Source organism: Miniopterus natalensis, chromosome 16, assembly GCF_054644295.1.
Source record: "Miniopterus natalensis isolate mMinNat1 chromosome 16, mMinNat1.hap1, whole genome shotgun sequence".
In the NCBI taxonomy this organism is placed as follows: Eukaryota; Metazoa; Chordata; class Mammalia; order Chiroptera; family Miniopteridae; genus Miniopterus; species Miniopterus natalensis.
The window spans coordinates 44,362,206-44,374,502 of NC_142096.1; the positions used below are offsets into that span (position 1 = coordinate 44,362,206).

The following is a 12,297-nucleotide window of genomic DNA, read 5'->3' on the forward strand; positions in this document are numbered from 1 at the left end:
CGGCCCGCGCCCGCAGCCACACCCAGCACGCGGTCCGGAGGCGGCGCTCCCGCCGCTGAGCCCCGCCCCGCCGGGCTGTTCTGCCCATTTTTAAGCCGGGTTACTTTCTGGCATCCCGCTGTGAGCCCCAACGTGTCCTGGAGGTTCCCCCGTCCGGCAGCTGGCTGCAGGGATCGCCTCCCGTGCCTTCGGCGCCCTCCCTGCTGACGGCTGCTCTGCTGTGCGCACATTTCCTGAGCCCTCCACACGCGGCAGTTGTCGCGTTTCACGGGCTGGAGCGCGTCCCGCTGCGGACGCTCTGCGCCTCGGGCCCGGCCCCGCGCGCCCGGCTGGGGGCGCCGAGCGCGTCCTTGTGTCTCGCCCGCGGCTCGTGGTGGCCGTCGTGCGCGTCACCCTGAGCGATCAGGGCCCATCTCCCGAGTCCGTTTCCCTGACGGACCCGGCCCCTCAGCCCTGCCGGGGGCGGGTCTGCAGAGCGGCGCGCGTCCCGCTCCTGGCGGCCCGGTGGGCGCCCCGCGCGGTCGGCACGGGCGCGGGGACGCGCCCAGGCGGGCGGGCGGCGCAGTGCCCCCGCGTCGCTGTTTATCAGTTATTGCCCTATTCTCCACACGAACAACTGAAAACCTACTTTTGCTCACCCCTTATTTCTCTAATCTATGGGGAGAGAAGTCTGTTTTTAATTTGCATTTCCCTCCTTGTTACTGACACTGAAAATCTTTTCAGATGTTTACTGGAAAATTTATTTCTTTATTTGCAATTTATCAGGTCGCATCCTGTGTTTTTCTTTTATTTATTTGTCTTTACTGATTTCAGAGAGAGGAAGGGAGAGGAGAAAGAGACATAAACGATGAGAGTCGCCGCTGGGCCGCCCCTGCCGGGAACTGAACCACCGGCCCTCGACGGCTGAGCCACACCAGCCAGGCCTGTGTTTATTTTTTAAATAGTCTTTTCTGGATATTTTAAATATATTCTGTATATTTATCTTTTGTTGAGTATGTGAATATCCTTTCACTGGACAGCTTGTCTTTTAATTTTGTAGTCTCTCATACAGAAGTTTTTTTGATGGAGTAAAATTGAATATTTCTCTAATAGCTATGAACATTTAAAATACTTGGGTCTTCACCCATCTTGAAATATATTTTTGTGTGCCATAGAAGGCAGGGAGCTTGACTTTCCCATGGAAGTGGGTTTTGCCAGCACCATTTGGTGAATACTGTGTGGCTGTTAATGTGGCAGGTGTGTCCCTAATGGGCATTCTGTAATGTCCTGTCATCTTCCTCCCAGGCTCACACCCAACTCTGTGCCCACAGACTGCAGTAAGTCTTGACATTTGGAGTGCAGGTCTCTGACTACCTTACTGCTTTTTTGGCATTGTTGTAGTTAATCTTGGATCATTACTCTTGTAATACTTAGGCATTTTGGGCAGATTTCATGATCTGTTGTAGTATTGACTTCACAGAATTAATAGATTCATTGGAGGAGAGTCAATGATATTGAGTCCTGTTTATGAGCATTGTCTGTTTCTCCGTAGGTCTTTTTAATGTTCTTCAGTGAAGTTTTATCATTTTATCCATATTTTTGTTAGCCTTCTTCTTAGGTGCCATAGAGTAGTGTTTGTAGCTGTTGTGAGTGCCAGGTTCTGGTATCTGGTTTGCGACTGCGTCAGAGTGGTACTAATTACTCGTGCGCTGTCCTTGAAGGGGTGGCAGTCTTGTCGAGCTCATGCCATTCCGACAGTGGGTTGATGCTCTCGGACCTTCTCTGTGGACGACCTTCTGGCTCTCTAACCGTGGTGATCTTGTCCGTTCTCTTCCAGTCCTCATAGCTTGTATTTCTTTTTGGGCTTGGACTACCCTGAGAACCACAGCTGTGTATGGTATGTACTTAGGCCCCTTTTCTGTTCTTAAAAGCATTTCCTGTCCCTTCTCTTCACTGCAGCCCCCCAGGCCCTCACATTGAACTTGCTGGATGTTTGTGTTTTATTAGCATTTTCAAGGAACCAATGCTGAGAGTATTCTCTTGTTGAGATTATGTTCTTTTTTTTCTTTCTTTTTTTTCAAATCCTCACTTGAGGATTTTTTTTCCATTTTGTGTGTATGTGTGCTTTTTTTCAGAGGGAGTAGGAGGGAGGGGAGAGAGAGAGAAACACTGATGTGATAGAGACACATCAGTTGACTGCCTCCTGCATTCAGAGCCTGCAACCATGGCACGTGCCCTTGGCCAGAATCAAACCCAGGACCCTTCAGTCCTCGGCCGACGCTCCAACCATGGAGCCGAACCGACCAGGGCTGATCATCTTTTCTTGATTTACTTTCTTATTCTGTATCTGATTCTTGTTGAATGTTTAGATCATTTATTTCAGCCTCCCATCCTCAAATAAGTACGTTAATGAGGCACATTTTTCCTTAGGGAGCCTTGTTGGCATTTCCACCCTCTTTTCCATTTTTATGGTTTTCTTGGAGGGGGTACTTTTAAAATCATGTGTTTCTAGTATAACAACAGTAGGATCAGAGAATGTTTTGCCAAATGATGCAGCCTTTGAAATTTGTTGACACTTCCTCTGTTGCCTGGTATATGTGGTTTTTAAAAAAAATAATATTCGACGTACATCTTGAAAAAAATGTGTATTCTCTGTGCTTTAGGTAAAAGTGTTTGTTGATTACAGGTTCCTGAGTGGCGGATGACCAGCACTGTCACTCCGGGGAGGGTGGCCAGCTCCTCTTGTTGTTTGGTTGGCTTTCCTTTCTACATTTTGAGCTTGTTGGTGGATACACACATTTGTAATGACAGCTTTTTGGTGGAGTTTTTCTTCTCTTCTCAATGGAGGATTTCCATTGATTTTTTTCCATTGATTTTTTTAGACAGAGTGGGAGAGGGAGAGACAGAAACATCAATGTGAGAGAGACACATCGACTGTTTGCCCCGACCCGGGGCTGGGATCAGCCTGCAACCAAGGTGCATGCCCTTGACTGGAAATTGAACTCTCAACCCTTCAGTCTGTGGGCCAACGCTCTAACCACTGAGCCAAACCAGCCAGGGCAGGTTTTTCCTTTTATTAATAATGCAGTGTTCATTTTTGTTCCTATTAATGATTTTTGCTTTCAGCTCTGTTTTGATTGATGTAAATATCCCTAAACTACACGCAGTAACTCATATTAAGCTCAGCAACACTATGTGGAGGGGGGACGCCAGCACAGAGTGCAGACCCAGGGCCCTGAGGGCGAACACAGCTGGTCGAGCGGGATCAGGGCGGCCCGGGGCGGGCAGGCCCATGTGCCTCTGCAGTGGAGAGTGGCTTTAGCCCCAGCTGCTGCGGCTCCGTGGGTGGAGCGTTGGCCCCTATGCTGAAAGGTCACAGGTTTGATTCCCAGCTCGGGCACATACCTGAGTTGTGGGTTTGATCTCTGGTTGGGGTGTGTGCCGTGTGCCCCAGGGAACTGATCAACGTTTCTCTCCCCCTCTCACTTCCTCTCTTTTTAAAAAGTATGTACTCGGGTGAGGATTTAAAAAACAAGAGCTGCTTTATTTTCATTAGTGTTTGCTTGGTGTGTCTTAGATTCATCCTGTCTGTATTGTTTTATTTCAGGTTACGTGGGTGTATTTCACGTATTTAATCGAAGGGCTTGTGTTTCTCACAGGTGAGCCTAACCCTTTCACTTCTCACCGTTGCTCACCCGGGGGCCTGTTTCCACGAGTCTCCTGTTTCTATTTCTGCACTTGACTGTTGCTCTGTGCGCCTTCTGTTCATTGTTTTGCTTCCTTTTCTTCCTCACCCCTATCGTGTTGTCTTTCACGTAAATGGAATGAGTGTTTCTGCCCCGCATGAGATAACTTAGTGTTCCAAGGAGGAGGGGCAGGCGACCGGGGAGTCCCGGTGGGGCAGGAGGTTCCCGGGAGCCAGCTGTGTTGCATGGGACGAGCGGGGCCATGAAGCTACCTGAAGGAGACGCCAGGCTGGGCCTCCGTGAGTCCTCTCTCTTCCCTCAGCTACCACCCTGGAAAGTCCAGGGAACCACATAATGCCAGCTTTGCACCTGTCCACCACACCCCAGGTGAGCATCCATCCTCCTGGGACGTATGAGGTCTCCACCTAGGGCTTCCCCTCCTGCTCTGCCTCAGCAAACACCCTCAGACATCTCTGGTCTGGGTGCTGAGCAGAGGAGGGGTGACCTTGGGACTTCCTCAGTCTCCCAGAGTTAGCTGCCTCAGTAGCCAAATAGTCAGACCACCTGCTGAGGCCATGCTGGGGGATCAGGCCTGGAGTCACCCTCTGCTGTGTGCCGAGCACGCCTCTGCTACCCAGTCTGAGCCTCACCTGGTCCTGCAGCAGCCCCTGTCAAGCCCCTGTCCTTTCACGCCAAGGAGACTTTCGAGGATGTTGCTGTGCTCCTCTCCCAGGAGGAGTGGGGGCGTCTAGGCCCTGCTCAGAGGGGTCTCTATAGACATGTGATGCTGGAGACCTATAGGAACCTGGTCTTCCTGGGTAAGGCCCCTTGCCAGAACACAGCTCAGGGAATAGCCCTGGGCACTGAGGGCTCAGCAGGGGCTGGGCTGGAGGCCTCACCCCTGGGCCCAGAGACAGGTTTGATCTGTGCCAAGGAAGGGCCCAGTGGTTCTGGATCAGCCTCTCCCTCCTCTGAGCTCCTGGATAGACTGTCTTTGCTCCAGGCCCAAGGCAGCCAGTTCTCAGGGGACGCTGTGTAGTACTGTGGGGAGGGGCCCCTGCGCTGTTGTTCCCTGTGCTCAGATCTCCATCTCCATAACCACCTGCAGCCCCCCAGAGTGCCCTGACTTCCCATCTCCCTCACACCTGCGCTTTCCCTGCTCCTGCAGGCCCCCAACCCCATGTCCTTGACACCAACCCCAGGCCCTGTCTCCTTCCCAGGAGCTGGACCTGCAGGTTCCAAGCCTGGGGTGATCACACAGTTGGAGCCAGGGGATAAGCCATGGGTCCTGGACATGCAGGGTGCCGAGAGGAGGGAGTGGCTGGGAGTCAATGACTCAGGTGTGTGAGGGGCTGGTTCTCTTACCAGTCACTGAACTAACATTTGTGGGGTCCAGGGTGTGCAGCTAATGACTGAGGAGCTTGGGGGAAGATGTCTCTGGGCCAGCACAGCAACCCTGGAAGTAGCCTCTGCTGAAACCCAGGTCACCTCCATCGGCCTCCTCCTCAGTGGGATAATTCTCAGCTGAATCTTCTGGATAGTGAGAGGTGAGAGGGGCAGTGCTGGCGGAGGAGAAGAGGGAAGGGCATTTGGGTGAACTGTGGGACCCCAGGAAGCCCTGCCCCTGAGAGCTCAACACAGTGATTAAGTGGGGTCAGATGGGCTAGTTGCTTCATCCCCCTGTCCGGACAGTTCCAGACTGGAACAGGGAAGTGAGAGTGGACACATCAGCAGTCGGACATACGTGTGCTCTAGTCTGCACCTGCTGTCCCCATTCTAGCCCTTCCTGGTCCGTACCTAGACTTGGTAATCCTTGCTTGTCACTCAGTGCGTGTCCATTTCTGTGCACAGGAGTCTCAGTTGCTGCTGTCACTGGAAGTGCCAGCAGGGAGGGTGTTCTCTAGTTTCATTGCCGTGGACAGTGCTGCCCATCTTGATGATGTCCTAGGAAGGAACTCCTGGCTCAGAGGACTTGAATTTCTCTTTTGTAAATTTGCATATTTGAATACATATACTTACAGAAATGGAACAAACCCTGATTTTATACAGCTCAATATATTTTTACAAAAAAAGATCCTGCAGCCCTAGTCGGTTTGGTTCAGTGGTTGGAGCGTCAGCCCGTGGACTGAAGGGTCCCGGGTTCAATTCCAGCTAAGAGCACGTACCTCGGTTGCAGGCTCAGTCCTGGGCCCTGGTCGACGCTCGAGCAGGAGGCAACCAGTCGATGTGTCTCTCACATCGATGTTTCTATCTCTCTCTCTCCCCTTCTCTCTCCCCCTTCCTCTTTCTGAAAAGCAATGAAAAAATTTCCTTGGGTGAGGATTTAAAAAAAATCCTGCAGATCAATATACAGAACATTTCTGGTTCCCCAGGAGCCCATGGGCCTCCTTCCTAATTTCCTGCTGAGCCCCAAGGTCCTTTCCCTCTGAGTCCTGGGCTCTGTCTGCTGGATGCATGTGGGCATCTGAGCATTGGGAAGGTCGCTGTGTTGCATGGAGTTTGTTCTGCATCATTGCTATACAGTATTCTGTCATGAAGTACAAGTTATTTTCTATTCTATTGCGGAGGACATTCGATTGTCCCCATTTTGGGGTGGTTATGTTTCTCTTGGCTCGCAGAAAACACATTTTTGGTGGATGTGTTCCTGCCTGTGGAGTACATGAGTGCTTAGTCAAGGAGAGAAGGGGGGAGGTCTGAAGGCATCAGGAAGCATTCTGTGTGGCATATTGAGTTTAAGGTACTGGTGGTGGCTCACCAGTGGCCTCTGGTACCCCTGCAAAGAGCCCTGGGAATGAGAGTGGCCTGCTAAGGAGAGCCAGGGACCCCGGCCTCTGTGATCTCTGCCCTCCTCCTCCATGGCTGGCATGGGCTTGGCCCTCTGCCCTCCTAGGGTGGCAACTGGTTTTCTTTTTTTAAAATATGTTTTTATTGATTGTTGTTGTTTTTTTAATTGATTTTCAGAGAGAGGAAGGGAGAGGGAGAGATAGAAACATCAATGATGAGAGAGAGTCATTGATTAGCTGCCCCCTGCATGCCCCCTACTGGGGACTGACCCTGCAACCCAGGCATGTGCCCTGACCAAGAATCGAACCATGACCTCCAGGTTTATGGGTCAACACTCAATCACTGAGCCATACTGGCTGGGCTTATTGATTTTTTTTAAAGAGAGAGGAAGGGAGAGTGAGGGGGGGGGAGAGAAAGAGAAAGAGAAACACAGATGTGAGAAACATCAATTAGCTGCCTCCTGCACGCCCCCTACTAGGGACCCACCCTGCAACCTCGGTACGTGGCCTGACAGGGAATTGAACCTGAGACCCTTTGGTGCATGGGACAATGCTTAACCAACTGAACCGCACCAGCCAGAGCAGGCAACTGGTTTTCTTAGCATGGATTTGGGGTATACTTAGGTGGCCTTAGACTTACTTCGCCTTAATTTCATTGTCTTTCAGATGCCCTCCAAGACTTTTGGGCCCCTCCTTTCTCTGGTTTCCATGGTGCTATGAAGCCTTCATCTCCTTTCTCTTTGTAATGAGGACAGGCATCGAACCATCCTACTCTGGCAGATTTTGGAGGCAGAAGGCAGGGAGGAGGGGATGGGTGCTGATCAGATCTGAGTGAAGTGCTTGCATTGCCATATGACTGGCCCTGGGATAGACTTTCAAGCCTCTGAGCACCAGGCTCTTATCTCTGGAAGGTGTTGTGACTTTGGAGATGATGTAATTTGTACTGCACAGGTGGTCAGCAGTGTCTTTGTACCTTCCTTCCAGAGTGGGAACAGGTCTCCCTGAGATGTTCTGTTTGTTGTTTCAGCTTACGGGACCAGGACTGAGTACAAGGAGTTGACTTCAGGGGAATGCTTGGTGGGGCAGAACTGGACTGACTCAGGAACTGTTGCCGAGGGACCTGCACCAGGAGAAGCCTGTAAGCATGTCCTGGGAGTCAGAGGAGAGCCAGGACAAGCCCATGGAGCAGAGAGGTCCTAGTCCAGTCACACTGACCAACAGGGAGAGAAGCCAGGAGTCTGGGAGAAGCCTCAAGTTGGGGTTAAGCCCTGTCCCTGATCACAGACCTTACAAATGCAATATATGCGAGCAAAGTTTTGAACAGAGATCATATCTCAATAACATAAGTGTGTACACAGGTCAAAAAACACACAAATATAGTTCATGATTCTGGGGAAATCTTCAGTGCAAATTTAGTAGTTAAAGGAGATCAGAAAATTCCTTTTGGGGAAAAACTGCATCTTTGTGGTTACTGTAGGAAAGCCTTCAGGTACAGTGCTAACCTCATCAAGCACCAGCAGCTTCACAGTCAAGAGAAGCCCTGCAGGTGTGATGAGTGTGGGAAAGCCTTCAGCCAGAGCTGTGAGTTCATCCATCTCCAACAGATGCACTTGGGGGAGATCCCCTACTGGTGCGACACATGCAGAAAAACGTTGAGCCAGAGGCCCAACATCATGAAGCATTGGAGGATCCACACTGCGGAGAAGCCCTGCAAGTGTGCCGAGTGTGGGAAAGCCTTCAGTGACAGCTCAGTCCTTACCCGCCATCGTCGGACCCACACTGGAGAGAAGCCATTTGAGTGTAAGGAATGTAGCAAAGGCTTTACTCAAAGTTCTAATCTTATCCAACACCAGAGAATTCACACTGGAGAGAAACCCTATAAATGTAATGAATGTGAGAAAGCCTTCATTCAAAAAACCAAACTTGTTGAACAGAGAAGCGACACTGGAGAGAAGCCCTATGAATGTAATGACTGTGGCAAAGTTTTCAGCCAGAGCACACACCTCATCCAGCATCAGAGGATCCACGAGGGGGAGAAGCCCTACCCGTGTGGTGAGTGCGGGAAGGCCGTCCACACAGCTCCAGACTCACCCGTCACCAGAGGTCGCTCGCGGGGAGAAGCTGTACAAGAGCAGCGATTGCAAGAAGGGCTTCAGCCAGGGCACTTACCTTACCCAGCACTGGCGGATCCACACTGGGGGAAGCCCTACGAGTGCAGCTCCAACACGGCCCAGCACCAGAGGTCCACCTCCAGAAACACTTCTCCGGGTGACGCTGGAGGCCCATGAGTTATACTGTGCACTTCCCACAACCCACCCGTCCATTATATATTGGCCATGCAGTGTTGTCACATGTGAAAGGCATTTCTACCTAATTTTAAAAAACTCTTAAACCAAAGCAGTGCATGCTCATTTTAGAGGAAGTGAGAAAGACAAGCAAAAGGGAGAGGCAACTGTAATCTCTCCCTTTTAGAAAAACAGAATTCATCACAGCTGATTTAGTGTGTTTCCTCTCAGACACTGAAGAACACTTTCAGAGGTGTCTAAGTATTTTAAGGAAAATACCATTGGGCTTCTCATGGCAGCACCCAGAAAATTCACACTGGAAAGAATTTCACATATGTTCATACAGTAAGTTTTTAAAAATTAACTTCATATTTTTTTGTGTACCTAATAGAGTGGATGATTGCTTTTTTTATTGTGCTAAAATACACATAAAATTTACTATTTTAACCATTTAAGGTGTACAATTCAGTATATTAAAGACATTCACAATGTTGTGTAACCATCCTGTCTATCTCCAGAACTGTTTTATTATCCCAAACTCATACACACTAAATAGTAACTGCACCCTCCCCTTGTCCATGCCACTGGCAACCTCCGTTCTGTTTTCTGTCTCTAGGAATTTACCTATTCCAGGTACCCATATAAGCAGAGTCATACAAGATTTGCCTTTTATGTCAGGCTTATTTCACTTAGTATAATACACGTCCTCAAGGTTCATCCATGTTGTAGCCTGTATTGGAACGTTACTCTTTTTCATGGCAGAATAATATACCATCATTTGTAGACACCACATTTTGTTTATACATTTCTATCGATAGACAGTTGGGTGTTTCTACCTTTTGACTAGTGTGCATGATGCTATGAACTACCTGTTTGAATCCTACTTGCAGTACTTCCTGGTATACTCCTAGGAGTGAAGTCGATGGGTATGTTTAACTTCCTGAGGAACAGCCAAACTGTTTTCCACAGTTGCTGAACCATTTTTACATCTCCACTAGCAATGCACGAAGCTTCCGGCTTCTCTACACCCTTGCCAGCACGTGTTTGTAATAGCTGTCCCAGTGGGTTTGACGTGATGCCTCACTGCGTTTTGCTTTGCATTTTTCTAATGACTAATGATGTTGAGCATCTTTCCAGGTGCCTATAGGCCATTCAGTTCCTTTGCCCATTATAAAATTGGGTTATTTTGTTTTTTGCTGCTGAGGTATAGTTCTTTATATATTTTGCATAGTAAATCCTTATCAGATAAATGATTTGCAAATATTTTTTCTCATTCTGTGAGTTGTCTGTCTACTCTCTTGATAATGTTTGCACAAAAGGTTTTAATTTTATGAAGTTCAATTTGTCTATTTTTTCTTTTGTTGCCTGTGCTTTGGGTACTGTATCAAAGAAATCATTGCTAAATTCAAGGTTCTGAAGGTTTTCCTCATGGGTTTTATGGTTTTGTTTGTTTTTTGTTAATCTTCACTCAAGGATATTTTTTGCATTGATTTTAAGAGAGAGAGAGAGAAGCATCGACATGAGAGAGACAGATCAATTGGTTGCTTTCCACACACCTGACTGGGGCTGGGGATCGAACCTGCAGCCCAGGTATATGCCCTTGACCGGGAACCTTCAGGTTGGTTTCAGTGGGAATCATGCCCGACACTGCTTTTGGTCGAGACACTCTTCCATTGGGTTGTTTATGAAGAACCCCTGCTCTGGCCCTGGCTGGTGTTGCTCAGTGGTTAGAGCATCGGCCTGTGCGCCTAAGGGTTATGGGTTCGATTCCCAGTCACGGGCACGTACCTGGGCTGCAAGTTCGATCCCCAGCACCGGTCAGGGCATGTGCAGAAAGCAACCAATCCATGTGCCTTGCTCACATAGATGTTTCTCTCTCCCCCTCCCTCCGTCCCTTCCACTCTCTCTAAAAATCAATGGAAAAAAATACCCTCGGGTGAGGGTTAAGAACAACAGAAAGAACCCATCATCCCATCTGCCCGGATGTTCCCTGGAGCCAGTGGCACCCAAGTGACTGTGGCCTCCTTGAAGGGAGCACCAAAGCCCCGAGTGGGAGGGCTGGAGAGGTGGGTGGGGATGGTGGGCTGGCACAGTCTGAAGCAGCATATTTAATGGTATAACTTACCTGGGAGAGGAAAATGCTGGCTGTTTTCATTGTGCAAAACTAGAGAACATGGTTTGACAAGTTTTCTGGTCTGCCTTTTGGCTCAAGAGGTCTTGTAAAATGAGTTGGTGACACTTCCACAAGGGTCAAAATCAAGCCCATCTAAGGAGGGGAACAACATGGACAAAGGGTCCCATGGGTTCCAGATGTTTCCACTGGGCCATCTTGTGGTCACCCCTGGGCGTCTGGTGGACTGAGTTCGATTCCCAGTCACGGGCACGTACCTGGGCTGCAAGTGAGTCTCTCAGCTCACAAGAGAGCCTTCAGGAGTGCTGTCGTCCCAGACTGTGGCTGCTTGTTGATTAACTGTGATGGCTCCAAGTCAGGAGATCAGTGGCTGGGGTCAGAGGCTCAGACAGCTGAAGCCCTTGGCCCATCATGAGTCAGCATCCCCAAGTGAGAGGTGATGGCACCTATCCTGATGGGCATGGTGAGGCCAGGTGGGGTCATGCTTATAGTGTGCATGCTTGGTGACCATGACTTAGGTCTGTGACTGACCCTGTGCATATCCCTGGACAGAGACCCAGGCAGGACATCAGATCTGAGCCAGAGTCACTGGGAGCTGGATCTGGGCCCTCCCACCTCTATACTTATAACTGGGCCAGTCCAAGTATGCCCCCCTTGAGTCCCCGTGGAGGTGGCTGTGTGGCCTCCATGCCCCAACCCAGAGTGTCCATTTTCTGAATGCTTCCTGTAGCTGGAGACTGAGCCTCTCCTAGATCCACTGGGATGTTTGTGTGCCCCCCTCATGGGGGTGAGAAGCTCCCTGGTGGCTGTACCTGTGCAGAGTCCTGTGAGCTCACAAGTCACACAGGAACTGAGTCTTGGGCTGATCTTCCTGCTGTGATTTCATTTCATTTTCACAGCGACCCTATGAAATGCATGAGAACCTGGAGGGAAGTGGATTGAAGTCATAGAGCAGTTGGAGGCAGGCCTGGGCTTCCACCCACTCTTAACCCTGTTTGCAGAAAGGACTAACCTGACTTTTGCCTGATAATAGTGTTTACCTACAGCCAAGGGCCAGGGCAGATAGTCTGCTAAGTGTGATTTATGGAGAGAACTCAGGAGAGGCTGGAGTCTGAGGTCAGCTGCGTTGACATCAACAAGCCAATAAAAACTCTGGATGCCAAGGATCAGATGAGCTTCTTTGGATGGCAATACCCTGTGCACATTGTTACACATCAGTGCCAGGAAGGAAAAGCTGACTGACTTACCAGGGAGAAGACAGCAGAACCTCTGCATTTGGTACTTTTCCTGGGTTCTGCCCCATGAGATCCCTTGGCCAACTGACTTTAATATCTGTTACCCGTAACACATTGTAATCATGTGTGTATCAGCTTTCAAGGTGAGTTCTAAGTCAGTGGAGCAAAGTACTTGAGGGTGATGTTCGTGACCTCTGA

General features: G+C 49.6%; 1 protein-coding gene across 1 annotated transcript; it reads left to right on the forward strand.

Moving 5' to 3' along the window:
* The first annotated feature begins 3,927 nt into the window (after nucleotides 1-3,927).
* Nucleotides 3,928-8,736, forward strand: ZNF34 (zinc finger protein 34). Its single transcript, XM_016216576.2, is given in 10 exon segments — nucleotides 3,928-3,964; nucleotides 4,328-4,483; nucleotides 4,886-5,005; nucleotides 7,476-7,600; nucleotides 7,602-7,785; nucleotides 7,788-7,816; nucleotides 7,819-8,521; nucleotides 8,524-8,550; nucleotides 8,553-8,645; nucleotides 8,648-8,736. Coding segments are annotated over 10 exon segments (1,563 nt in total).
* The last annotated feature ends 3,561 nt before the right edge of the window (nucleotides 8,737-12,297 follow it).